The sequence below is a fragment of the Oncorhynchus tshawytscha genome, linkage group LG07 (assembly GCF_018296145.1).
Source record: "Oncorhynchus tshawytscha isolate Ot180627B linkage group LG07, Otsh_v2.0, whole genome shotgun sequence".
In the NCBI taxonomy this organism is placed as follows: domain Eukaryota; kingdom Metazoa; phylum Chordata; class Actinopteri; order Salmoniformes; family Salmonidae; genus Oncorhynchus; species Oncorhynchus tshawytscha.
This window is the reverse complement of record NC_056435.1, coordinates 52064140-52090841: the sequence shown is the minus strand read 5'-3', so window position 1 is coordinate 52090841 and position 26702 is coordinate 52064140. Positions and strand designations below refer to the sequence as shown.

General features: G+C 42.1%; 1 protein-coding gene across 6 annotated transcripts; it reads left to right on the top strand.

Moving 5' to 3' along the window:
• Window positions 1–612: 612 nt before the first annotated feature.
• On the top strand, window positions 613–26136 carry LOC112254793 (protein hinderin). Of its 6 annotated transcripts, none has more exons than XM_042324601.1 (11): window positions 613–706; window positions 2776–2805; window positions 2911–3182; window positions 3605–3705; window positions 6824–6939; window positions 19294–19427; window positions 20323–20963; window positions 21044–21142; window positions 21374–21489; window positions 21595–21715; window positions 25704–26136. In XM_042324601.1, exons 1-11 carry the CDS (start codon window positions 652–654, stop codon window positions 25906–25908), a joined length of 1890 nt encoding a protein of 629 aa, XP_042180535.1. In that variant the 5' UTR covers window positions 613–651; the 3' UTR covers window positions 25909–26136. The 6 variants fall into 6 exon arrangements, with proteins under 6 accessions (XP_042180535.1, XP_024283416.1, XP_024283417.1 ...); XM_024427648.2 differs by having other exon boundaries at window positions 2770–2805; XM_024427649.2 differs by having other exon boundaries at window positions 2770–2805; window positions 21056–21142; window positions 25704–26135.
• The last annotated feature ends 566 nt before the right edge of the window (window positions 26137–26702 follow it).

Sequence of the window (26702 nt, the reverse complement as noted above, 5' to 3'; positions counted from 1 at the left end):
AAATGCATTTCTATAGCTTCTAATATATATTTTTTTACAGTGCAGGAGGAATACCAAGATTGCTGTTCGGTGGCTTCAACACAGCACCTCCTGAGAGAGGCAGGTTGAAGTGGCCAGAGTCAGAGAAGTGTAGAAGGTGTCGTATGCTGAGTAGTAGATTTGTGCCAGCACAAAGAGATAGGCAAAAGAGTTTGCCTATTTATTATTCAGTAAGGTTGGCTTCTTAGCGTCCATAGGAATGGTTACCAACTGTACTGCAGAAATGGAACATATATCACAGAAAATATATTTTGTAGTGGCAGCTGCAGAGATGTATTTGGGTATACGAGATTTGACTTCAGAAGAGTTACAAAGTGTGTTGAGGGGTGGTGTCCCGTCCTCCCAGGCTGTTGGCATCGTGCAGGAAGAGATAGGGTCAAAGTAGTGGAATGGGGTAGTGGGTTTTTAATGTATATGGTGGTGTTTCACTTCTTAGACTACTAGAGGAACAAGACTAATGAAGATAATTTAATGTCATTCGACCGTGCCTGGCTTTACACTCCAGTACAGTAGGTGGCGGTGTATGCACGTAAAAGTTCCGACCGCCAATCAAATCCCAAAGAAGAAGAACCTGGCAATCCTTGGCATTTTGTGAGTGGCGGTTGATTCAATATGGCTGCGGCAGAAATGGGAAAGAACGACTCAGGATTTTTTTGGATCAATGACAGTATCCTTTTACTTGGTTTCTATCAAAGACAGCCCCCGTATCTTATAGTCAATATTGTCAGTATGTTGATGAAGGTTGAATACGTTTAACTAACAAGCCGGGTGTTGTGTGGTTAATTTGCTAACTAGCTATAAACATTAAATTATGCTAGCTAACTTTAGCAAATCTGGATTTAATTGGCTAGTTTACGTTAGCTAGCTAGTGGTTTCTCACCTGGCTGGAAAACTGATCGGTAGCTAACTAGTTTGTTAGTCAAGGGATCTGATATACCTTGCCAGAAGATACCGACCCTACCGTTACATTTCTTTAAGACTTGAACTGCATTGAGGTTGGAACGCAATCATTACCGCACGGAAAGCAGTTCCAGAGCGCCGAGTCTAGGACCAAATGGCTCCATAACTTTATCCCTCCCTCCCTCCATTTGTTTTGTACACTGCTGCTACTTGCTGTTTATTATCAATGTATAGTTACTTCACCCCTACCTACATGTTCAAATTACCTCAACTAACCTGTACCCCCGCACACTGACTCGGGTACCGGTGTCCCCTGTATATAGCCTTGTTATTGTTACTTTTTATATATATTTTTTTACTTTTAGTTTATTTGGTAAACATTTCTTAACTCTTCTTGAACTGCACTGTTGGTTAAGGACTTGTAAGAATTTCACGGTAAGGTCTAGACTTGTTGTATTCGTTGCATGTGACAAGTACAGTTATATTTGATTGCATTAAAGACACCATGGTGCCAGTGCGAAATATGGATAGGAAATGTACCACAATGCAGGGATTGGATTTGCCTGGAACCTTGACATTGAATTGCATTGAATTCAATTTATGGCAGAAATTTGTGTTTGAATCAGGAAACTTTCTTGTGATCTCTACAAGCCAAATGTAGAATAAAATTATATTTTAACGCACTTTACCAGTTGTCCATGTGGTTGGTCCTTTTGGCATTAGGAATGTGTGAATTTATCCACAAGAAAGTGGATATTTACATCAACTTTTCAAAGTGCTGGTAGTGTGTAGAAGATTTATTTCACCTGAAGTGTACACACCACATCAAAATACATGCACAAGAAGAAGCATGCATACTTGTGGAGCTTGTTTACATGGTTCTGAGCATGCTCCAGGTGGTAGAAATATGAAAAAGTTGTAATTATACTTTCCTGTGGATCTATTTCAAATTCAAATGCTTATTTCTGCCTGACTTAGAATTCAATGTAAGGATGGGGTAGGCCACTGAATTCCACATTTTTGATTTGTACTGCTCCATTGAGAAGATTGAAATATTGCTAGTTTTCCCAGAAAACTGCCATTTTCATCCTCATGCTAACTAGCAGTATCCACTGCAGCCATTTTGGAATGGCAATGTCAGCCAATCAACTCCTTTGTTGTTCAACACAACGTGCCATTCCATAGTGGCTACTGGTAGCTAGCATAAGGACGAAAAGGGCAGTTTGTCCTGGGAAAACTAGCAGTATTTCAATCTTTTCGATGGAGTAGTGTAGATAAAGGTACAATTTGAAGTACAGTGGCACGTCCCATAACTGCTTTGAGGTACAATTTCCAACCAATATCTCGCTCTTGCTCCAGTGTCTTAATGTAACCATGATTGTGTTCTGAGCTCAGTGTAAACAAGCGTAGCGGTAGGGTCCATTTCTTCTGGTAATGAAGTACCAATGAATGAAGAAACAATGAAATACCTATTCAAATGTTTGTAGTCCCGTGTGGCTTAGTTGGGAGAGCATGGTGCTTGCAATGCCAGGGTTGTGGGTTCAATTTCCTTGGGGGACCAGTATGAAAATGTATGCACTTAATACTTAATGTAAGTTGCTCTGGATAATGGCCTAATGTTAACTAGGCAAAATTAGCTACATTTGAACTAATTAGGTGTCCGCTTTCTATTTTTGAGAAGTTGGCTAACGTCGGCTAATAAACAAATGCCAGCCAATTTCTGAACCTAGTTCAGTGGCTTGCCTACGCCAATTTCAACATGCTGATTTTTATTGAAGTGAGGGTCTTGTTAGAGACCATTAAATATATTTCCTAATTCAATTCACACAGCATCAGATGAAGACCAACCTGTGGTGTTCATTCCAGGTGAGGACATTAGCACTTGTCAAAGGCATGTGTGAGATAGTTCTGACCACTTTTCCTATTGCTGGCTGCTAATGTTACTGCATTTTCCATGTTTCTGTCTCTTAGGAGTGAACAAAGAGGGACACTTTCGGACAGCTTTTAAGTCGGGATCCTGGTCCAACAGCAGTGAAAGAAAGGTGAAAATGAGGGCCAAATATGGCTGTCAGATCCGAGGAGAGGCTACTCTGAGATGGGGCAATAAAAAGCGAGGCCAGCCTCTTTCCCTGTCCTCTGTCTCTGAGTCCTCCATGGGTAGAGGACAGCTCCAGATCGCACCAGAAGCCACAGTCCCATCCCCCAGCCCAGCCACTCGGCAGCATCTCCTCACCACCTCGCAGGTAGGTTTGCCAAGAGGGACCTCTCCCTTGACCCTAACTGGTTACTAGCTAATAACCTCTCCAGTCGGAACAGGCCCTTGCAAACATAAAGCCTGGGTACACAGCTATTTCTTCATTCAACAGGGATGTGGATGAATCAAACATTTCTGATTGAATTCTGATTGAAATTGATATTGGCCCTCTTTTCTCAGATGTTCTAAGTTGTTCTGGTGCTGATCTCATGCCTGATTAAACAATGCTTGCTAATTTGGCCAAACCAAGTAAGATAAAAAAGCAGAAACAGGCTGACATTCAATCGTGTAGTATCACTCAATATACTGCACTGTTGCTCGATGCTTGCCAAAAGTCATTGCGCTCTTTTGTTTTCATGATCTATATGTCCACGTTTTATGTGATTCATAAAAAAACTGTCTTTTGCTCAGGCACTCTCTGAGGTGACACAGGCTAAGAGCAGGGCCTCTCTGAAGGACCTCTGTCCCGAGGATAAACGGCGCATCGCCAACCTCATCCAGGAGCTGGCCAGGTAACTGCTCATTCAACATAAGAGGGATTTTGTGTGTGTGTTTGGCAGGGAGTGGGGGTGTAGAGATATTAGGGCTGTCCCTGACTAAAAAAAATCTTGGTCGACCCATAGTCGTCCTGTTCTTTCGACCAATCTATTGGTTGAAATGTTTAAACTTATTTTTCCATATATAAACAGACACCCTATGTGTTTGAATAAAATCAACTGCATATCTACTGAGCTTGTCTGACACTATTTGATTAAATAATTAACACACACAAATTACTAAAAAAAAGAGCCCGATGGTCCCACTGTGTTAAAAGAAAATACAGCGAGTGCCTGTGTTACTGTTGCATGTTGTCTCGCTCTCCTCCCTACTGGAATGGAAAGGGCACCACAGCACAGCAAGTGTTTATTGCACTGTCCGTGCTGAAGCTACAACGTAATTTCAGCCATTTAGTTTCTTACTTGTTTCTGACTAAAAAGTTGTTACTGAAATCCCTAATTTGTTTATGAAAAAAATGGCCCTGCTCTCTTTACGTGAAACATGTAAATATCGCATGCATGTGACCAACAGAGCCTGACCTATAGCCTATCATTATCACATCAATCAATTGGTTATAAGAAACTCCGAACACAGTAACACGTGACAGCAAAATGGATGTGGAGGACGTAAAAAATAAACTTGAAACGGGCGATTGTTTACTGGTTGCTAAGGAGGGAAATCAAATCAAGCTTTATTTATACATCACATTTCATAAATGGAGTGCAACTCAATGTGCTTTACAGGAAAAATAAAAACAATGAAAATAAAAGCTGAAATATTTACTACACAACAAACATAAGAGGATAAAAAACAAAAGAATGAGACACACTGAACAACTAAAAAGCACTGCAAGGAAAAGCAAAGCTAAAAATGTGTTTTAAGATCTCTTTTAAATATGTCCACAGTTTCGGCCACCTTCAGGTTCTCTGGCAGGCTATTCCAGAGGCTGGGGGCCTAATAATGAAAGGCTGCCTCTGCATGCCTCTTGGTCCTAGGCTTTGAGATAATTAAAAGGCCAATGCCAGAGGACATGAGCGACCTACTGGGTACATAACTTAAAAGCATGTCTAAAAACCAACAGAATAATATTAAAATGAATTCTAAAACTCATAGGCAGCCAGTGCAAAGACCTTAAACCGGTGTTATGTGTGCTCTCCATCTGGTCTTGGTCTGTACCCGTACTGCAGCATTTTGTATGTTTTGCAATTGACCAATGGATTTCTTGGGTAGACCAGACAGGAGAGCATTACAGTAGTCAAGCCTACTTGTAATAAAAGCATGGCTGAGTCTCTCTGCATAAACCTGAGAGAGAAGCGGCCGTACCTTGGCAATGTTCCTCAGGTGGTAGAAAGCTATTTAGGTCACAGGAGAAGTCAGATCTATGGAAGACATTTGACTTAGTTGTGGAAACTACTGGAGATCAAGAAAAAGGAGGGTATAAGAACAAGCATTACGAGAGTATTATGTGTGCCAAACAGTTGCTGGTAGATTACAATATTATCATTATTTCTGACCATTTGGAACAGTGTAAACAATACTAAATAAATAAGTGTACCTCAGAGTCTGTTCTAATGAAATAAATATATAGTCTTTATTACAGCAGACTAAAAACATTTACATTGCGGGTTTATTTATTGTTTAAGTTAATTAATGAAAGTTCCCTTTATTTAATTGTATAACAAAAATGCTTGATTGCATTTCAAAGCAGGAATGTCTCGTATGCTGTGTGATGGCATGAAGGAATGATTGATTGATACAGTAGCCTATACAGTATATTGAAATTTAGGCCTTAGTAAGTTACGGTATTAAGACTAGACAGGACACGCTCTTAGGCCTACAGCTCAATGATGGTTATACAAGGCAACTATACAAAGCCGACTAATCATAACGACATTACTTATTATAATGATGTGTATAATAATAATTGTAATAATGAGATCAAGAAAAAGGAGGGTATAGAAGTGAGAGCTGCGTGCATATGTGTAACAAAAAGTGGTGTTAGATTACTATATTTTTTTCCTGCGTGATTGGAATAGTGTATACAACACTAAATAAATTCAAAGTAATACCAGTCGGTTGTAACGAAAAACAATTGTAAAGCCTTTATTATAGCAGAGCAAATCTTAAAAACTGCCAAATCTGTGAAATTGCTAAATCAAACTTTTTGTTCCGTTGCATGAGGCTTAAGTGCTCACGGAATCAGTAGGCGATTAAACTCTCAAACAGGCAACAGAAGCAAGCCAAGAGTGTGCAAAGCTGTCATTAAAGCAAAGGGTGGCTACTTTGAAGAATCTCAAATATATAGAATATATTTAGATGTTGTTAACACTTCTTTGGTTACTACATGATTCCATATGTGTTATTTCATAGTTTTGATGTCTTTACTATTATTCTACAATGTAAAAATAATGAAAAATCCTGGAATGAGTAAGTATGTCCAAATATTTTGACTGATACTGTATATGGATGGTTTATAAAGCCAGGGACATTTAACAGTTAGGCTATTGATTATTGGCCTAATTAAGTTGGTTTCCTCTCCTCAATTTTCTTAGACAATTAGGCTAAGGCAAGGGCTCTTTCCTCTTCTCTGATGCTGCTGCCTCCGCTGCATTGTTCTCAATCCCACCCATTATTCTGGTTAACTTTGCTATTATGCACAACATAGGGAAGGGCGGCAATTATACGGCGCACTGAAAATTGTTTTAAAACTGTGGACAGAGACCGTATCCACAGCGGGAGAAAGCGCATTTGTTATAAAATAATATTAGATTTATTAGTGTTACACCATTATTTTTATATAATATAACCATGTACAATTTCAGTATCACATGTGTTAGAGTGATGGACTGTGCCATCCCCGTGGTCGCCTCAATGGAGTTGTCCACTGGACAGGCATGAATCAGACAGATGTCTTTTGCACCATGAAAAAAATATATATAATTGCAACTGCTCGACTAAAGAAGTCTTGGTCAACCAACAGCATATCGACCACTTGACTAAATGGGATCAGCCCTAAGAAATGTTCTCAAGAATTTAAGTTTATTCAGAGGGTACACTGCTATAATCCCTGACCCTCCACCTCTTCTTTCCCAGAGTGAGTGAGGAGAAGGAGGAGTCGGTACAGAGGTTGAAGGATGAACAGGAGAACTTTGAGTGCAAGATTCTACAGCTGGAGCAGCAGAACCAGCTCATTGTACAGGAGAGAGAGAGTATCCTTTTCTCCATGGATGCACACAGACATACAGAGTAGAGGTCGACCGATTAATCGGAATGGACGATAAATTAGGGCCGATTTCAAGTTCTCATAACAATCGGTAATCTGCATTTTTGGACACCAATTTTGACCGATTGTGGCCGATTACATTGCACTCCACGAGGAGCCTGCGTGGCAGGCTTGACTACCTGTTATGCGAGTGCAGCAAAGTGCCAAGGTATGGTGCTAGCTAGCATTAAACTTCATTAAACTTTTAATCAATCTTAACATAATCACTAGTTAACTACACATGGTTGATGATATTACTAGTTTTTCTAGCTTGTCCTGCGTTGCATATAATCGATGCGGTGCCTGTTAATTTGTCATTGAATCACAGCCTACTTCGCCAAACGGGTGATTTAACAAGCGCATTCGCAAAAAAAGCACTGTCGTTGCACCAATGTGTACCTAACCATAAATTTCAATGCATTTCTTAAAATCACTACACAAGTATATATTTTTAAACCTGCATATTTAGTTAATATTGCCTGCTAACATGAATTTCTTCTAAGTAGGGAAATTGTCTCACTTCTCTTGCGTTCTGTGCAAGCAGTCAGGGCATATGCAGCAGTTTTGGCCGCCTGGCTCGTTGCGAACCGTGTGAAGAGAATTTCTTCCTAACAAAGGCCGTAATTAATTTGCCAAAATTGTACATAATTATGACTTAACATTGATGGTTGTGCAATGTAACAGCAATATTTAGACTTGGGGATGCCACCCGTTAGATAAAATACGGAACGGTTCCGTATTTCACTGAAAGAATAAACGTCTTGTTTTCGAGATGATAGTTTCCGGATTCGACCATATTAATGACCTACGGCTCGTATTTCTGTGTGTTATTATGTTATAACTAAGTCTATGATTTGATAGAGCAGTCTGACTGAGCGATGGTAGGCACCAGTAGGCTCGTGAGCATTCATTCAAACAGCACTGTCATGCGTTTTGCCAGCAGCTCTGCTGTTAATGACTTCAAGCCTATCAACTCCCGAGATTAGGCTGGTGTAACCGATGTGTAATGGCTAGGTAGTTAGCGGTGTGCGCGCTAATAGCGTTTCAAACGTCACTCGCTCTGAGACTTGGAGTAGTTATTCCCCTTGCTCTGCATGGGTAACACTGCTTCGAGGGTGGCTGTTGTCGTTGTGTTCCTGGTTCGAGCCCAGGTAGGAGCGAGGACAGGGACGGAAGCTATACTGTTACACTGGCAATACTAAAGTGCCTATAAGAACATCCAATAGTCAAAGGTTAATGAAATACAAATGGTATAGAGAGAAATAGTCCTATGATTCCTATAATAACTACAACCTAAAACACCTTACCTGGGAATATTGAAGACTCATGTTAAAAGGAACCACCAGCTTTCATATGCTCTGAGCAAGTAACTTAAACGTTAGCTTTTTTACCTTGCACATATTGCACTTTTACTTTCTTCTCCAACACTTAGTTTTTGCAGTATTTAAACCAAATTGAACATGTTTCATTATTTATTTGAGACTGATTTGATTTTATTGATGTATTATATTAAGTTAAAATAAGTGCTCATTCGGTATTGTTGTAATTATCATTATTACGATTAATCGGTATCTGCTTTTTTTGGTCCTCCAATTATCTATCGGTATAGGCGTTGAAAAATCATAATCGTAGACCTCTAATACAGAGGGCCTATCTCACTGGCATTGTCTGTGTGAAGTATCCTCAAATCCAGTCTTTGAGGGCCACAGTGCCTGCCGGTTTTCTCTTGCCTTCCCAGGTCTGTATTAGTCACTGATTTAAAAGACAGCCATGTGTATTTGCACACACTGCAGCCCAGTCTGCCACTAAATAATTAAAAGCTATTCCTATCTGTCAGCAGGGGGCAGCATTGCATACAGCTTGATATCTCCACTGCAAACCTCCGTGGTATGACAGATACTCCATGAGCGTTATTACATGCCCACGTACCTCCATTCCCTCCTGCTTTTTCCACGATTTTAAGTCTTGGCCACGTCTTGACATTTTAAAATGACATTTGCCCCATGTCTGAGTTCACTGTGGATTACATTGTGTTTGAAACCGTTTCCTTCTCTGACGTTTTATCTTGTGGGACTGTGGCATTTGCTCTTCTCTCATGTCTTGGTAATCTTGTTCTTCTTGATGCACTGAATTCTGTCATACACTACAAGACCAAAGGTATGTGGATCCCTGCTCATCGAACATCTCATTCCAAAATCATGGGCATTAATATGGAGTTGGTCCCCCTTTGCTGCTATAACAGCTGCCCCGTGCTTTGTGCACGGGGGCATTGTCATGCTGAAACAGGAATGGGCCTACCCCAAAATGTTGCCACAAAGTTGGAAGCACAGAATTGTCTAGAATGTCATTGTATTCTGTAACGTTAAGATTTCCCTTCACCGGAACTGAGGGGCCTAGCCTGAGTCCAATGGCGGCATGTTTTACACCACTCCAGCCGACGCGTGGTGTAAAGCACGCCGACGCGGCTACTCGGCCATGGAAACCCATTTCCTGAAGAACAGTTATTGTGCTGATGTTGCTTCCAGAGGCAGTTGCAACCGTAGACATTTCTGCGCGCTTCAGCACTCTGCGATCCCATTCTGTGAGCTTGTATGATCTACCACTTCGGGGCTAAGCCGTTGTTGCTCCTAGACAATTCCACTTCACAATAACAGCACTTATAGTTGACCAGGGCGTCTCTGGCAGGGCAGAAATTTGACTTGTTTAGAAAGGTGGCATCCTATGACGGTACCATGTTGAAAGTCACTGAGCTCTTCAGTAATGCCATTATACTGCCAATGTTTGTCTATGGGGATTGCATGTCTGTGTGCTCAGTTTTATACACCTGTTACCAACAGGTGTGGCTGAAATGGCTGAATCCACTAATTTAAAAGGTTGTCCACATACTTTTGTTTCTTACCTTTTTATGACCAGTTACAGCACCACCAGTTGATTCTAAGCGAGCTAACACTGTCAGGCTCAGTCTCTTGGCCTGACCTGTTAACTTTTCTATAATTCTAACAGCATCCCATAATTACCCTGTTTCCTCTACTTTTGCACCCCCCACCCTCCTTGATGTCCTCTTTAATGATTCCACTCAGGTCAAACTGACGTGGTGAGAGCCGTCAATTTAGGGGGAAAACGCTGCGAAATATGAAAAGTAATCGCCGGTTGGTAAATTGCACAATTGGCAGCAGAGCTGGGAAATTAGAAAAGCACAACTCAATTAAAGGCACTTTGACTGGGAGACCTGGCATTTACACAAAACTTCTAAACTCCATTAAAAACAAATTTGAGGGGGGAAAACCCTTTGATTAAAGCACCCCGAGGGGATAACCGGTCTTTAACGCACACACGGAGTCGTAAAGCGTTCTGAGACGTAGGGTTCCAGATGGATCTTTTAAAGGTTAAGGAGACACCAAAGGCAAACAGACTAGGGGAAGACTTGTAAAGTCTAATTCCATGACAGTCTTATCTACCAGAGTCAGGTTATCAAGGGGAGGATGTGTATATCTCTCCTATCTAAAGACCCGCAATGAGAGATGAGTGATAGCGTTCTTGTTGAAATGTTGTTTGTCAGGACCATTTTGGAGCTCAAGTGCTGAATAAAATGTAAGATTTGAATAAGCTTGTATATTTCTCCTTGGCATGATGTCTTGGAGAGGTAAAAAGGATAGATATCAATTTTGAGTTGGTGCTTCACAAATCACATACTTCTTTTTTAATCAATTACCTTACTATTCTGTCAGTGGCCGTGGTTGAAATAAGTGTCTCTACCCTCCTCCCTTAGGCAATGGTTAAAGGGCTAAACTTAGAATTTTCTTTGTCACATCATTTTTGTTAGACCTTTTAATACCATCAATAGACAGAGTAAACCTTAAGCTATAGTGATTGTTAGCAAGTCTATTTATTGGTATTTGGTTGGGTTGATTGTAAACTGGTTTATTTGTATTGGCTATAAGGCAGTTATGCTAACTGTACACTTTCATCAATTACCCATCACCGTGACCTAACACACACCCAGTCGATTTTGCACAGTGCAAAAATGGCCGGCTTTGAAAATATTCCTCTCCTGTGCAAATGTATTCCACCTAGAGGTGGATTTCATTTGGGCGTGGCCTGACGGGGCGAGTGAATAATTTTGACAGGCCCTGTCTGAAGCCTTCGAAAGCAAAGTCTTGATTTGGTATATTTTTGGATTGAGGGGCAGAAGAAGCAGTTGCTACCGCTTTGATTGAAGAGGGTGGGTATTCGGATTGGCTCATGCCCAAGACTCAGAGTTTTCACTGTTTTCGGCATTGGAATAGAACCTTATCAATTGCGCTCTAGCCGTTTTAGATTACCAGGCCTTGAGAGGCGGGTCTGCGTCTGCCCAACAATGTTTTTAACATAGGTGTGTTGTTTACACTCCCAGAACATCCACATCCTATAATCGGCATAGGTATTGTTTGTGGTTGCAATGACTGTTGGTTGGAGCATGATGCTTGCAATACCAGATTTGTGTGGGTTGACTCTGACATGTACTAGATTCCTTTGAATAAAAGTGTTAACCCAGAGGACATTATATTACCTATATGAATCGGTTGACATGGGAATTGAAACAAATGTTTGGTCGGTTCTGTCGAGTTTTGATAGCCATGTGTCATAACATAACTTCATTTGTCATGACTCCCTATGATTGCTATGACGTAACGTCAGTGGAAAAACAGTCTTATACAGACAGACGGTTCAGGTGTTACTTACCGGTAGAGTGTATGAAAGAAGCTTTGGAGCATTTGTCGACAGGGCATTCACTTTCATTCCACTTCATCTGAAGTCTTTCTCTTGCTCTACTCCGTTTCATTTCCCAGGCTTGATTGAACTCCTCCGACACCAAAGTGTTTTCTCCTAGCGTATCCTTCCACAGACTGTTACTTCAATATGACTTCACTTTGAAACTTTCATTTGCTGTTAAATCAGGGACTTTTAAAGGTGATGTGTTGAGAAACTCATCAGCCAGGGGCGATGGCCCACCCATAAAAATATATGGCCTGGAGCAGGGAGGTTTATGGGTAGTAGTTGGTTGGTAGGAGTGCGTTTGAGACTGTGTACCCATCTTTGTGGGTGACTACAGGTGAGGATTTGGTAATGTGTTATTCTAGGTTCATTGCAAATTCTCTGTGTGGGGGTTTGCATATACAGCTCTGGAAAAAATGAAGAGACCACTGCAAAATGATCCGTTTCTCTGGTTTTACTATTTATAGATGTGTTTGGGTAAAATGAAAATGTTTGTTTTGTTCTGTAAATTACTGACAACATTTCCCCAAAATGTCAAATAAAATGTTGTCATTTAGAGCATTTATTTGCAGAAAATGACAACTGGTCAAAATAACAAAAAATATACAGTGTTGTCATACCTCGAATAAAACAAAGAAATAATTCATATTAATTTTAAACAACACAATACTAATGTTTTAACTTAAGGAAGAGTTCAGAAATCAATATTTGGTCTAATAACCATGATTTTCAATCACAGCTTTCATGCGTCTTGGCATGCTCTCCACCAGTCTTTCACATTGATGTTGGGTGACTTTATGCCACCCCTGGCACAAACATTCAAGCAACTCGGCTTTATATGATGGCTTGTGATCATCCAACTTCCTCTTGATCACATTCCAGAGGTTTTCAATGGGGTTCAGGTCTGGAGATTGGGCTGGCCATGACAGGGTCTTGATCTGGTGGTCCTCCATCCACACCTTGATTGACCTGGCTGTGTGGCATGGAGCATTGTCCTGCTGGAAAAAACAATCCTCAGGGTTGGGGAACATTGTCAGAGCAGATGGAAGCACGTTTTCTTCCAGGACAACCTTGATTCATGCGTTCTTCACAAAGACAAATCTGCCCAATTCCAGCCTTGCTGAAGCACCCCCAGATCATCACCGATCCTCCACCATATTTCACAGTGGGTGCGAGACCTGGAGAGGCCTACATGTCTCTTCTTCTTATTGGTGTCCTTTAGTAGTGGTTTCTTTGCAGTAATTCGACCATGAAGGCCTGATTCACGCAGTCTCCTCTGAATAGTTGATGTGGAGATGTCTGTTACTTGAACTCTGTGAAGCATTTATTTGTGCTGCAATTTCTGAGGTTGGTAACTCTAATGAGCAAAAAAAAACGTATCCTCTGGATCTTCCTTTTCTGTGGTGGTCCTCATGAGATCCAGTTTCGTCATAGCGCTTGATGTTTTTTGCGACTGCAATTGAAGAAACTTTAAAAGTTGTTGAAATTTTCCGGATTGACTGACCTTCATGTCTGAAAGTAATGGACTGTCTTTTCTCTTTGCTTATTTGAGCTGTTCTTTCCATAATATGGACGGTCTTTTACCAAATCGGGCTATCTTCTGTATAGCAACTGTACCTTTTGTACGCTGGGGATGATTAGGTGATCGTGATGGTATAAGAGACAGATTGGGAATTTAGCCAGGACTCTGGGGTTAACACCCCTACTCTTACGATAAGTGCCATGGGATCTTTAGTGACCACAGAGAGTCAGGACACCCTGGGGGTGGCTACTTTTATTCTCAAATATAGAATATACTTTTTTGGTTCATACATGATTCCATATGTGTTATTTCATAGTTTTGATGTCTTCACTATTATTGTACAATGTAGAAAATAGTAAAGATAAAGGAGAAACGTGGAATGAGTAGGTGTGTCCAAACTTTTGACTAGAGAGAGAGATCATTCGGAAAGTATTCAGAACGTTTGACTTTTGACATTTTACTTTACAGCTAAATTCTAAAAATGATTACCTTTAAAACATTTTCCTCATCAATCTACACACAGTGACAAAGCAAAAACAGGTTGTTAGAAATGTTTGCAAATGTAACAGGACATCCACCGTAAGTACACAGCCAAGACAACGCAGGAGTAGTTTCGGCACAAGTCTCAATGTCCTTGAGTGGCCTAGCTAGAGCCCGGACTTGAACCCGTTCGGACGTCTCTGGAGAGACCTGAAATAGCTTTGCAGTGATGCTCCCCATCCAACCTGACAGAGCTTGAGATGATCTGAAGAGAAGAATGGGAGAAACTACCCAAATACAGGTGTACCAAACTTGTAGCGTCATACTCAAGAAGAATTGAGGCTGTATCCTCCAGACGTGACATCCCACAGCATGATGCTGTCACCATCATGCCAGGTTTCCTCCAGACGTGACACTTGGCATACAGGCCAAAGAGTTCAATCTTGTTTTCATCAGACCAGAGAATCTTGTTTCTTGTGGTCTGAGAGTCCTTTAAGTGCCTTTTGACAAACTCCAAGCGGGCTGTTGTGCTGTTTACTGAGGAATGTCTTCTGTCTTGCCACTCTACCATAAAGGCCCAATTGGTAAAGTGCTGCAGAGATGATTGTCTTTTTGGAAGGTTCTCCCATCTCCACAGAGGAATTCTGGAGCTCTGTCAGAGTCACCATTGGGTTCTTGGTCACCTCCCTGACCAAGGCCCTTCTCCCCTTATTGCTCAGTTTGGCCGGGCAACTAGCTCTAGGAAGAGTCTTGGTGGTTCCAAACTTCTTCCATTTAAGAATGAGGAAGGCCACTTTGTTCTTAGGGACCTTCAATGCTGCAGAAATGTTTTGGTACCTTTTCCCAGATCTATGTCTTAACACGATCCTGTCTCGGAGCTCTCCTTTGACCTCATGACTTGGTTTTTGCTTTGACATGCACTGTCAACTGTGGGACCACTTAGACAGGTGTGTGCCTTTCCAAATCATGTTCAATCAATTGAATTTACCACAGGTAGGATGGAAAGGATGATCAATGGAAACAGGATGCACCTGAGCTCAATTTTGAGTCTCATTTCAAAGGCTCTAAATGCTTATGTAAATAATGCATTTCTGTGTTTTATTTTTCATAAATATTCAAAAATGTCTGAAAACATGTTTTCACTTTGTCATTTGTTGTTGTTGTTTAAATTGATTATATTTATTTAATACATTTTAGAATATGGCTGTAACGTAAAAAGAAATGTGGTAAAAGGAAGGGGTCTGAATACTTTCCGAATGCGCTGTATACGGATGATTTATAAAGCCAGGCACATTAACAATTAGGCTATTGTTTATAGACCTTATTAAGTGGGGATTTCCTCTCCTCACTTTTCTTAGACAATTAAGGCAAGGGCTGTTTTCTCTTCTCCTAACTCCGCTGCTGCCTCCGTCGCATTGTTCTTAACACCAATATGTTGGTTAACTTTGCTATTATGCACATACCAACATGGTCTAGGGAAAGGCGCCAATTCAAAAGTGCCCTAAAGTTTCAGAACTGCGGACAGTGACCACTATCCAATGCAGGAGAAAGTACATTTTATGTAAAATATATATATATATATACAGTGGGGCAAAAAAGTATTTAGTCAGCCACCAATTGTGCAAGTTCTCCCACTTAAAAAGATGAGAGGCCTGTAATTTTCATCATAGGTACACTTCAACTATGACAGACAAAATGAGAAAGAAAATCCATAAAATCACATTGTAGGATTTTTAATGAATTTATTTGCAAATTATGGTGGAAAATAAGTATTTGGTCACCTACAAACAAGCAAGATTTCTGGCTCTCACAGACCTGTAACTTCTTCTTTATGAGGCTCCTCTGTCCTCCACTCGTTACCTGTATTAATGGCACCTGTTTGAACTTGTTATCAGTATAAAAGACACCTGTCCACAACCTCAAACAGTCACACTCCAAACTCCACTATGGCCAAGACCAAAGAGCTGTCAAAGGACACCAGAAACAAAATTGTAGACCTGCACCAGGCTGGGAAGACTGAATCTGCAATAGGTAAGCAGCGTGGTTTGAAGAAATCAACTGTGGGAGCAATTATTAGGAAATGGAAGACCATACTTACCACTGATAATCTCCCTCGATCTGGGGCTCCACGCAAGATCTCACCCCGTGGGTTCAAAATGATCACAAGAACGGTGAGCAAAAATCCCAGAACCACACGGGGGGACCTAGTGAATGACCTGCAGAGAGCTGGGACCAAAGTAACAAAGCCTACCATCAGTAACACACTACGCCGCCAGGGACTAAAATCCTGCAGTGCCAGACGTGTCCCCCTGCTTAAGTCAGTACATGTCCAGGCCCATCTGAAGTTTGCTAGAGAGCATTTGGATGATCCAGAAGAAGATTGGGAGAATGTCATATGGTCAGATGAAACCAAAATATAACTTTTTGGTAAAAATTCAACTCGTCGTGTTTGGAGGACAAAGAATGCTGAGTTGCATCCGAAGAACATCATACCTACTGTGAAGCATGGGGGTGGAAACGTCATGCTTTGGGGCTGTTTTTCTGCAAAGGGACCAGGACGACTGATCCGTGTAAAGGAAAGAATGAATGGGGCCATGTATCGTGAGATTTTGAGTGAAAACCTCCTTCCATCAGCAAGGGCATTGAAGATGAAACGTGGCTGGGTCTTTCAGCATGACAATGATCCCAAACACACCGCCCGGGCAACGGTGTGGCTTCGTAAGAAGCATTTCAAGGTCCTGGAGTGGCCTAGCCAGTCTCCAGATCTCAACCCCATAGAAAATCTTTGGAGGGAGTTGAAAGTCCGTGTTGCCCAGCAACAGCCCCAAAACATCACTGCTCTAGAGGAGATCTGCATGGAGGAATGGGCCAAAATACCAGCAACAGTGTGTGAAAACCTTGTGAAGACTTACAGAAAACATTTGACCTCTGTCATTGCCAACAAAGGGTAGATACAGTGCCTTGCGAAAGTATTCGGCCCCCTTGAACTTTGCGACCTTTTGCCACATTTCAGGCTTCAAACATAAAGATATAAAACTGTATTTTTTTGTGAAGAATCAACAACAAGTGGGACACAATCATGAAGTGGAACGACATTTATTGGATATTTCAAACTTTTTTAACAAATCAAAAACTGAAAAATTGGGCGTGCAAAATTATTCAGCCCCCTTACGTTAATACTTTGTAGCGCCACCTTTTGCTGCGATTACAGCTGTAAGTCGCTTGGGGTATGTCTCTATCAGTTTTGCACATCGAGAGACTGACATTTTTTCCCATTCCTCCTTGCAAAACAGCTCGAGCTCAGTGAGGTTGGATGGAGAGCATTTGTGAACAGCAGTTTTCAGTTCTTTCCACAGATTCTCGATTGGATTCAGGTCTGGACTTTGACTTGGCCATTCTAACACCTGGATATGTTTATTTTTTAACCATTCCATTGTAGATTTTGCTTTATGTTTTGGATCATTGTCTTGTTGGAAGACAAATCTCCGTCCCAGTCTCAGGTCTTTTGCAGACTCCATCAGGTTTTCTTCCAGAATGGTCCTGTATTTGGCTCCATCCATCTTCCCATCAATTTTAACCATCTTCCCTGTCCCTGCTGAAGAAAAGCAGGCCCAATCCATGATGCTGCCACCACCATGTTTGACAGTGGGGATGGTGTGTTCAGGGTGATGAGCTGTGTTGCTTTTACGCCAAACATAACGTTTTGCATTTTTGCCAAAAAGTTCAACTTTTGGTTTCATCTGACCAGAGCACCTTCTTCCACATGTTTGGTGTGTCTCCCAGGTGGCTTGTGGCAAACTTTAAACAACACTTTTTATGGATATCTTTAAGAAATGGCTTTCTTCTTGCCACTCTTCCATAAAGGCCAGATTAGTGCAATATACGACTGATTGTTGTCCTATGGACAGAGTCTCCCACCTCAGCTGTAGATCTCTGCAGTTCATCCAGAGTGATCATGGGCCTCTTGGCTGCATCTCTGATCAGTCTTCTCCTTGTATGAGCTGAAAGTTTAGAGGGACAGCCAGGTCTTGGTAGATTTGCAGTGGTCTGATACTCCTTCCATTTCAATATTATCGCTTGCACAGTGCTCCTTGGGATGTTTAAAGCTTGGGAAATCTTTTTGTATCCAAATCCGGCTTTAAACTTCTTCACAACAGTATCTCGGACCTGCCTGGTGTGTTCCTTGTTCTTCATGATGCTCTCTGCGCTTTTAACGGACCTCTGAGACTATCACAGTGCAGGTGCATTTATACGGAGACTTGATTACACACAGGTGGATTGTATTTATCATCATTAGTCATTTAGGTCAACATTGGATCATTCAGAGATCCTCACTGAACTTCTGGAGAGAGTTTGCTGCACTGAAAGTAAAAGGGCTGAATAATTTTGCACGCCCAATTTTTCAGTTTTTGATTTGTTAAAAAAGTTTGAAATATCCAATGAATGTCATTCCACTTCATGATTGTGTCCCACTTGTTGTTGATTCTTCACAAAAAAATACAGTTTTATATCTTTATGTTTGAAGCCTGAAATGTGGCAAAAGGTCGCAAAGTTCAAGGGGGCCGAATACTTTCGCAAGGCACTGTAACAAGGTATTGAGATCATCTTTTGTTATTGATCAAATACTTATTTTCCACCATAATTTGCAAATTCATAAAAAATACCACAATCTGGATTTTTTTTTCTCATTTAGTCTGTCATAGTTGAAGTGTACCTATGATGAAAATTACAGGCCTCATCTTTTTAAGTAGGAGAACTTGCACAATTGGTGGCTGACTAAATACTTTTTTGCCCCACTGTAAATAAAAAAGTGTTTGTGTTGCACCATTGTTCAAACATAATATAACCATGTACCATTTCTGTAGCAAATGTCTTAGACTGATGGACTGTGCCACCCCCATAGCCTCCACAATGGATCAGTCCACTTAGACAGGCACGAATCCGACAGGTGTCGTGTACACCATGACCAACAGCCTATCGACCAAACAATGGACCAGTCGACTAGATGGGGTCTGCCCTAGTACACAGTATGAGATCCCATGCTTTCTTACCCCCATTGCCACTCTTGCATGAGTATGTATACATATATGTGTACCTACCTTACACACTCAGCCCGGGTGTGCGTGCGAGCGGTGCCACCACCGCCATTAGCGGGACCCTCATGCCCAGCAGTGGTTCTGCACCAGATGAGCTGTGTCCTGCCTTCTGCAGCGTGGCGCCAGTCAGGTGCCAGCTCTCTGTCTGGCATTCGGCCTAGCACTCAGATCTGGCATCACGGCCCAGCTCTGCTCAGCCTGGGCCGACCCAGATGGAGAAGTCTATAGAGCCCCTCAACTTTTTATCATGCTCTCTTTTCAGTTTGTCCTTTTCAACTTTTTGAGAACGCACTGTTCTGTTTACTTTCCTGGCCTAATGAAGGCATGGTGGTTGGAGATGTCCTTTTGGGGTTATATTTGATGTCTTCGAAATGTCAATTGAAATTTATCCCAAAAAAGGGAATAAAGACAAGAATATTACCCTTAACCCCAGCCCCCTGTTGCCCAGGCCTACAGCAGCAGTACCGGGAGTGCCAGGAGCTGCTGGGGCTCTACCAGCAGTATCTCTCTCAACAGCAGGAGAAACTCAACCAGTCTATCGCCCAGCTCAGCCACTCCCGCAGCTCCAACTCCCACAGAAAGGTACTCACTCTGTGTGTGTCTGTACGAGTGTGCGTAGTAAGAGTGTGTGATACAGACGTGTGTCTGAGAGAGATGGCGAGTGGTGCGTGTCTGTGTATAATCTTCCCCGGTGAGCTATCTCCAAGCTACCGCCACTGTTCACCATCAATCACAATGCTGCCAACTGGGAGAGAGAGACTCACACACACATTTTATTTTTAAAGGACCCTTACTTGGACCTAGACAGCATATCAGATATCACAATAGTAATTAAAAAAAAATCACTATACATTATGACCACATACAGTAAGTAGCAGAACCGGTTGCTTTTCTCAAGGTAACCATTTAGAGACATCTTCCTGGGTCCCCCTGCTCTGAGGATAGATCACTTTGTCGTCCTCTGTGTCCTATAGTGGGGCTGAGTAATGTGTTTGCATGCTCTGTGACCTCACACTGAATTAGTCACTCTCTTGTCTTGCTGAAGGTGGGCTTTACCTTACTTTGTGTTTATCTCTCTCGCTTCATTGACCTTGGTTTCCCTGTGCTCAGCACTTTCATGAGAATCTCAGTCTTGCCCAAACCCAAATCTTAGTTCTGCATTGTATTGGTGTCGGGTCCATCTTGGCTTAACCACTGCTTTCTCACAGAAAAGTTAAAAAGGGTGAAGGGAAGGAGTGACTATCAGAGTGAGGTAACTAACTGCAAAATTGACCTCTTGCCCTTACCACCTATACACTTGTGGAGATTGGAGACAAACACATGACACATTTCAGATTTTATTGATGCTCACATAGAGCTTACTATAGGCTGAAATTTAGTACAGGTGCATAACATTAAATAGTAACATTGAATAATATATTTACAATAGATAAAAAAGAAGGGTATATTTGAATAGTTGGCTCTCTTGTCTCCACAGGCCCCCAGCAGTGAGGTAGGCTCCACCAAGCCTAGCAGGGCAGAGATTGCCACAGCCTGGGATGGCTCCTACCTGGGCCTGCCCACTCCTGGAGGAACAGGGACAAACGGAGGAGGAAGAGAGAGAAGTGGCAGGGGAAGAGTCCCATACCTCAGTCCCGCCTCTCTCTCAGACGACCTCCACTCAGCCACCTCCCCTCCCTACTCCTCCTCTAGCAACCAATCCCAGGGACCAAACAAATGCCAGGGTTGCCGAGGAGTAGGAGCCCATAGCAGACGGGAACATCTGGTCAATGGGGGGTTTCCCCATAAGGGGGCCACAGAAGATCCTCGACTGGGCAACACCAGCCCACGGCTCCACAACAATTCTGGTGAACCACCCGAAGACAGCAGACGTCTGCCTGGACCCCGGAGGTTACTACTCGAAGGGGACCCAGCATGGCAGGGAGCAGGGTCAGAGAAGGACCTAACCGCTCCCCTCCTGGGCCGGGAGGACTGGGAGGAGAGGAGGCACCAGCTGCTCCTGCAGAAGCTGCAGCTGGAGGTGGAGAGGGAGCGACTGCAAGCGCGACTGGCGCAGCAGGAGGAGAGGCTGATCAGACAGAACCAGCAGCTCCTCCACACACGCCTCGATTATAGCAGGTATTGAATTTAATTATATTTGAGAAAAATGATACATCTAACAATATATGCACAATAATTGGGGCATGTACTTCATTTAGTCTCTCTTGCAGGTTCCAGCAAGCCACTGCAGCTGAACTCGGCCACTCCATGTCCAGAAACGGAACTGATCCTTTACCCAATGAACATGTGTTACTCAGGTAAAATCATGGAACTCACTCACTCACTCACTCACTCACTCACTCACTCACTCACTCACTCACTCACTCACTCACTCACTCACTCACTCACTCACTCACTCACTCACTCACTCACTCACTCACTCACTCACTCACTCACTCACTCACTCACTCACTCACTCACTGTATCTAGTAATCTAGCCTTTAGCTTACCAAGCAGTTGAATGTGAGCTTGACTGTGTGTGTCTGCAGTGAAATGAGAGGGTGTGACGATGCAGAGAACTTGGGTGAGACAGCAGAACAAGAAGCTCCTCCACTCAAAGACCATACTGCACACATCCCCCTGCAAAACTCCATACATTTACCTGGTAGGTTGTGTGTGTGTATACACGGGTCGCCAGTTCTCCATCCCTGGCTTATCGTCTCCGTCATTAGGGTTTTGAAGTCCATTTGTTGTTGCCCTCCATCTGCAGAGCCCTGTCATAACAATTCCAGGAGTGATATGGCCACCTCTCTTGTGGTGTCCCATAGCAGACTCGAAGCCACCCCAGCACCAGTGATGCCTCCCGCGCTACGTAGGACTCCCGATGCAAGGTAAGCCACATTGGATCCCGGTGTCCCAATCAAAACACTGTTACATCCCATATACCACTGCTGTTTCCACTGTACTGCACCGCAACACTACATCATTATCAGCACTCTCAAGGTCAAAATAAAGTGTGTTGTCCAAAAAGTAGTTTATGATGACATTATTATTATTATTGTCAAATTTTGTGTACGCACATCCAGTAAGTTGCAGGTGCTGGGTACAAAAAGTAAACACAAAATAGAGAATAGGTCCCTGATGGAATAGAGAATAGTTCTCTGATAAAATAGAGAATAGATCCCTGTCCACCGATGAATGCTCCTGGTGTTCTGTTGTGTAAGGTCAGCTTGACCTTTGACCTTAGGTCAAAACGCTGCACAGTAAAACAGCAGGAGCGTTCATCAGTGTGCGGGTTGCTATACGTTATATCATATGTGTACATTATTACAATCTATTATTAACACACACTATGAGCACTAAATAAACAGAGCATCTTTAAAAGCTAGTTCTATATTTTCAACAGCATGTCATAGTGCATTTTTTTTACCCACTTACCCACTCTGGAAACATTTAGATTAGAAATACACAAACCAGACTTTTTATGAACAGAGCACGGGGGAAATGCAATTCAATATATCGGTGCACGGGTAAGGAAACAAAATACAGGTTAGAAAAAGGAAAGGAAGGAAGGAAAGGGGAGCAGGCGTCTGAGGCAGGCCTGGCCGGCACTGGTCCTTAGTGTTTGATGGGCTAAATTAAGCTTTCTCCCAGGCTAGCGGCGAGGCTGACAGGAGCCAAGCTGCGTTCCATTAGTCGGTCTAGCTGGGACCCAGCAGCAGGTAATTGAACAGACTTCTGTGGGAATGCACTGTCTCTCTTTCTCTAGCTCTCTCGCAATAATGAGAGGGGAGAGAGAAGAAGGAGAGACAGAGAGCGCAGAGAGGAATGAATCACTAGCGTGAGACACACTATAAAAAGGGAATGAAATTCATTATTACCCCTCCCCCCCACACTTTTTGTTGAAAGGTAATTAATGTGACAATGTGTGTCTGAGTGTGCACTTCTAGTTAGCAGAGAATGCTGTGGACAAATGTTTATTAGCATGTCATTTTTAAGAATTATGTTTCTTACTTTTTCCCTTTTTTACTTCTGGCAAGTGTATTTTTGTCTTTGCATATGAGATGTTCTTCAAGTGTGAACTCCAAATTTCCTTCTACTGGTCCATAGCCTAGCCAACATGAAACAGAAAGACAGCTTGTCTCTGACTCAGCCAGAAGGACAGCTCTTCACAATGTTCTGAATCATAAACAATGCAGTATGGTTCAAGTAACCACCACCACCATGCCAATCGAACAGTGTAAACTCAAGCAGATGGCCATTAAAACCACAAAGGGAAATAATGGATACAGATCATAATAACAGTGAACTTTGAAGGCATTTCAATTGGGTCCTTCTGAGAGGTTTGCTCTTAACAATGACCTCGTTTATCATTGTTAAAGCGCTGTATTCACCATTCAATAATTTAATTATTATGCGCTTGATCCAATGTTAAACTGTCAACTTTAAACAAAACAAAAAGTTTTGCATCCAAGATTGTCTTGCACATTTCACACTCTGTATGTTCAAAAACCAACAGATGTCTGTCTTGGATAATTGATCGAAGCCAACTAAATGGGAGCAACAGACAGTTCTGGTCTCCTAAACCCCTCCAACCAACATAGTAGCCAAGAGTTGATTTGTAATCTTCCAACAAACCGACTTTAATCAGTCAGATTAGACTAGCGCATCTCCTCTGCCTGCTCTGCTCTTAACTGCCCTTTCATCCAGACAACAACAAACCCCAGTGATGCAGAGCTGCTTAGGCTAACAAGCACCGGAGAATGCTAGCTTATGTATGGACAGATAAATATTTTGTAGTCCGCAGTCTGGAAGCAGCTTCCTACATTATTCAGATAAAAATCTGATTTTGTGTGTGTGGAGGGAATCAATGAAGCGAGTCATTTTAAGGGTTTTTATTTTGCAGGGAGGGGAGGTTGGCGAGGGTCGTCCTGACACTGTAGACTTTTGCAGATGTTATGAGACTGATGGGTAAGCCCTACGATGCCCATGTGTCCCCCCAACAAACCCAAACAACCATTAAGTCTTAACTAATAGAATGTTAAAGGTGCAAATCGCTAAATGGGACTGGGGGTTAATCCCCGGCCTCCCGTGTTAGTTAGTAAAGAGTTCCATTGCACCCTACTGCTCCTCCTGCCTCCCCCTTCAACTCACCTAGCCTGCTTGCTATTGAATGGCAGGGTATTGACATCTGGTATGTACCTGCCTGCCATCATAGGATTTTTAGATTACTGTTTGGACTGAAAATGAAAGGGGGCGCTGGGCAAGATGGCCATCTATAATGAGAGAAGAGCGAAACAACTGGGAGGGAAGGAGAAGTGGATAGACAAATTGCAGTTCTGCGAGAGCCAAGTTAAAACTTTCATAGTAACCCAAGAAAGTATAGATATGTCTGGTGAATTTTGCCGCCAGTCTGATGTGAAGGGTAGCAACATTTTTGAATAGTCATTGTCTAATGCAATTATTATTTTTGTCATTGTGAATACACAGAGAGTAGTGAAGCAGAATCGTAAAGGGCTCCCTTGAGTTATATTAATACCCGTAGGCCATTCGCTATTGAACCTTGCGTAAAACAACGAAGGCCTTTGGTACACATGGCCCCTCCAAACCATTAGAATTCTCACCATTCGGCCAATTCCCTTGCCAAACTCTACCCACCCCCCAACCCCTTCCTCTTGTTATAGATTGTGACCACCGGTAAGTGATGCATTATTCATTACAGCGATGTCATCCGTTGATGGATTGCTGTTTGAGAGCCCTGTCCATTAAATAAATCTACAAATATAAATGCTAATTCTCACATTTCAAGAGGGAGCCCAGACAAAGTTTCTCTCTCTCCCACTCGTTCTCTATCTCTATCTCTCACACACACACACACACACACACACACACACACACACACACACACACACACACTGTCATTCCTCTCCCCACTAACTGCTATTGACAGGCAGAAGGAGACCAAATGAAGAAGACAGATTTACTTACTTTAGCTTCAATCATGTTTATTTCCCAGCGGGTATTATCCCCTATAGGTGTCCCCTCTGTTTTCTCTCTCCACACTCACAGATTCATTCAATGTACTGTACATAGATTTTCTAAATAATTTGATGGAAAACTACAGTGATCATTCTTTCTAAACCAATTAAAGCCATGAAGTTAAAATACAGAAAATAGAACTAGAAATATTATGTAAACAAATACAAAAAGACTCTGACCGCACATGCCAACTGTCGGCCAGATGCAAATCGATGCTGCTTAAAACGAGCAGAGAATTATGTTAGCGTGCTTTAAGAATTCATGTTTTCTATCTGGTATGCACTCGTCCAACTGTGTACACACTGAATAATTTATCAAGCAGCCATACTGAAGGATGGAATCTTTATTAGCTTAATCTTTCGCTTTGGTTTATTTATTTCTGCCCTCATTCTTATTCTGGTAGAGAATGCCCCCGTGCGCCCTCGCTCGACTCTCTTTCTGTTGCACCTGTAACATCTCATGCCCTTTTGCTTGTCGACCCCAGGGCTTTAGACTTTTAACTCTGGTTGTGTTAGGCATCAATGGACACTACAGAACAGAAACATTTTATTTACAGTTCATCCGTATTGGGATATCCTTTCATATCTTCTGTATGCTAACAAATACGAGGTGCACTACACATTTGCACTACAAGCTTTGTGCCACAGACATGCTTTGTCCTCGTGCCTTGTCTAATTCCTGTTAAGCAATAGGATAACATGAATGCTGGAGAGTTTTAATTTTAAGAATGGACAATATTACAAAGGCAATATTGCAATTATGTTAGCAAGAAGACTTACCATAGTTATCAAATGCGTTTTCATTCATTGATTCCTCTCTTCATCTGTGTTTTTGCTCTAGGTTGGACTCCTCCTTGATTGAGTTGTTGGAGGTCTTCAGTCCCATCTCTGTGCCCAAGCGAGGCAACCCTCCCCGATGCCCGCCCCCCCTCAGTGCCCCCAAACCAGCCCACCAAGCTCAGCTCTCCCGTCCTGGCCCCTACCGGACCCCCCAGCAGGACCTGGAGGAGAGCCAGATACTGGAAGAAATCTTCTTCATTTGCTGAGGGGGTGGGGGATCCGGGGGTAGGTACCCTGAGAAAAATATGAAAATTTAAATCAATCTTAATAATTAAAATCAAGATCAGTGCCTTCTGTTTGTCTTACAGTATGAAGTTCCAAAACAATCATGATTTTCATTTTTGTTCATTTACTATTTTGTGTTTGTGATGCAATACTTTTAAAAATATTTAATATAAATAAACTGTAATTTAATATCTTTGTGTCGTGGTCCCCACATGTAGTGACATGGTCACCCACAAAGTAGCTAAATGCGCTATAATTCTACTTGTATATGGATTTCTTTTAACTTCAACACAAATGGTAAATTGTTTGTAAAACTTCTGTGTGCTCCACTGACCACCTTGGTCACATTATCTCAGATGGACACATTAAGAAACTGAAGTGTTATTAGAACTGGGTCATATTCATTAGGGCAAACCGTAGCAAAACATTTTTTTATTTTGCATTTTTTAAAGTCTTACGTGACCCTGTTCAAGGCCCTTTTAGAATATGCAGTAAGTTTGAGTCGAGACACAGGTGTATTCTAGACTGTGCTTTATTATTGAGCTAAGCTGAGACGCATCATTCATTAAAATTACAAAAGAGTCCAGGGACCAGAGAAGAGATGAGGGCGGGAGCCTAAAGCGCATTAATCAATGAGAAGCCTACCTCATCAGACATGGCAAAGCTCAACACGTAACATTCAATTCCCCATCCCCTTCATGTGCTGAAATTGTCTTCAGAATACCTTTGAATCCATTGAAGAAGTAAATGTTATTCTCCAAAGAACACTAGCTTG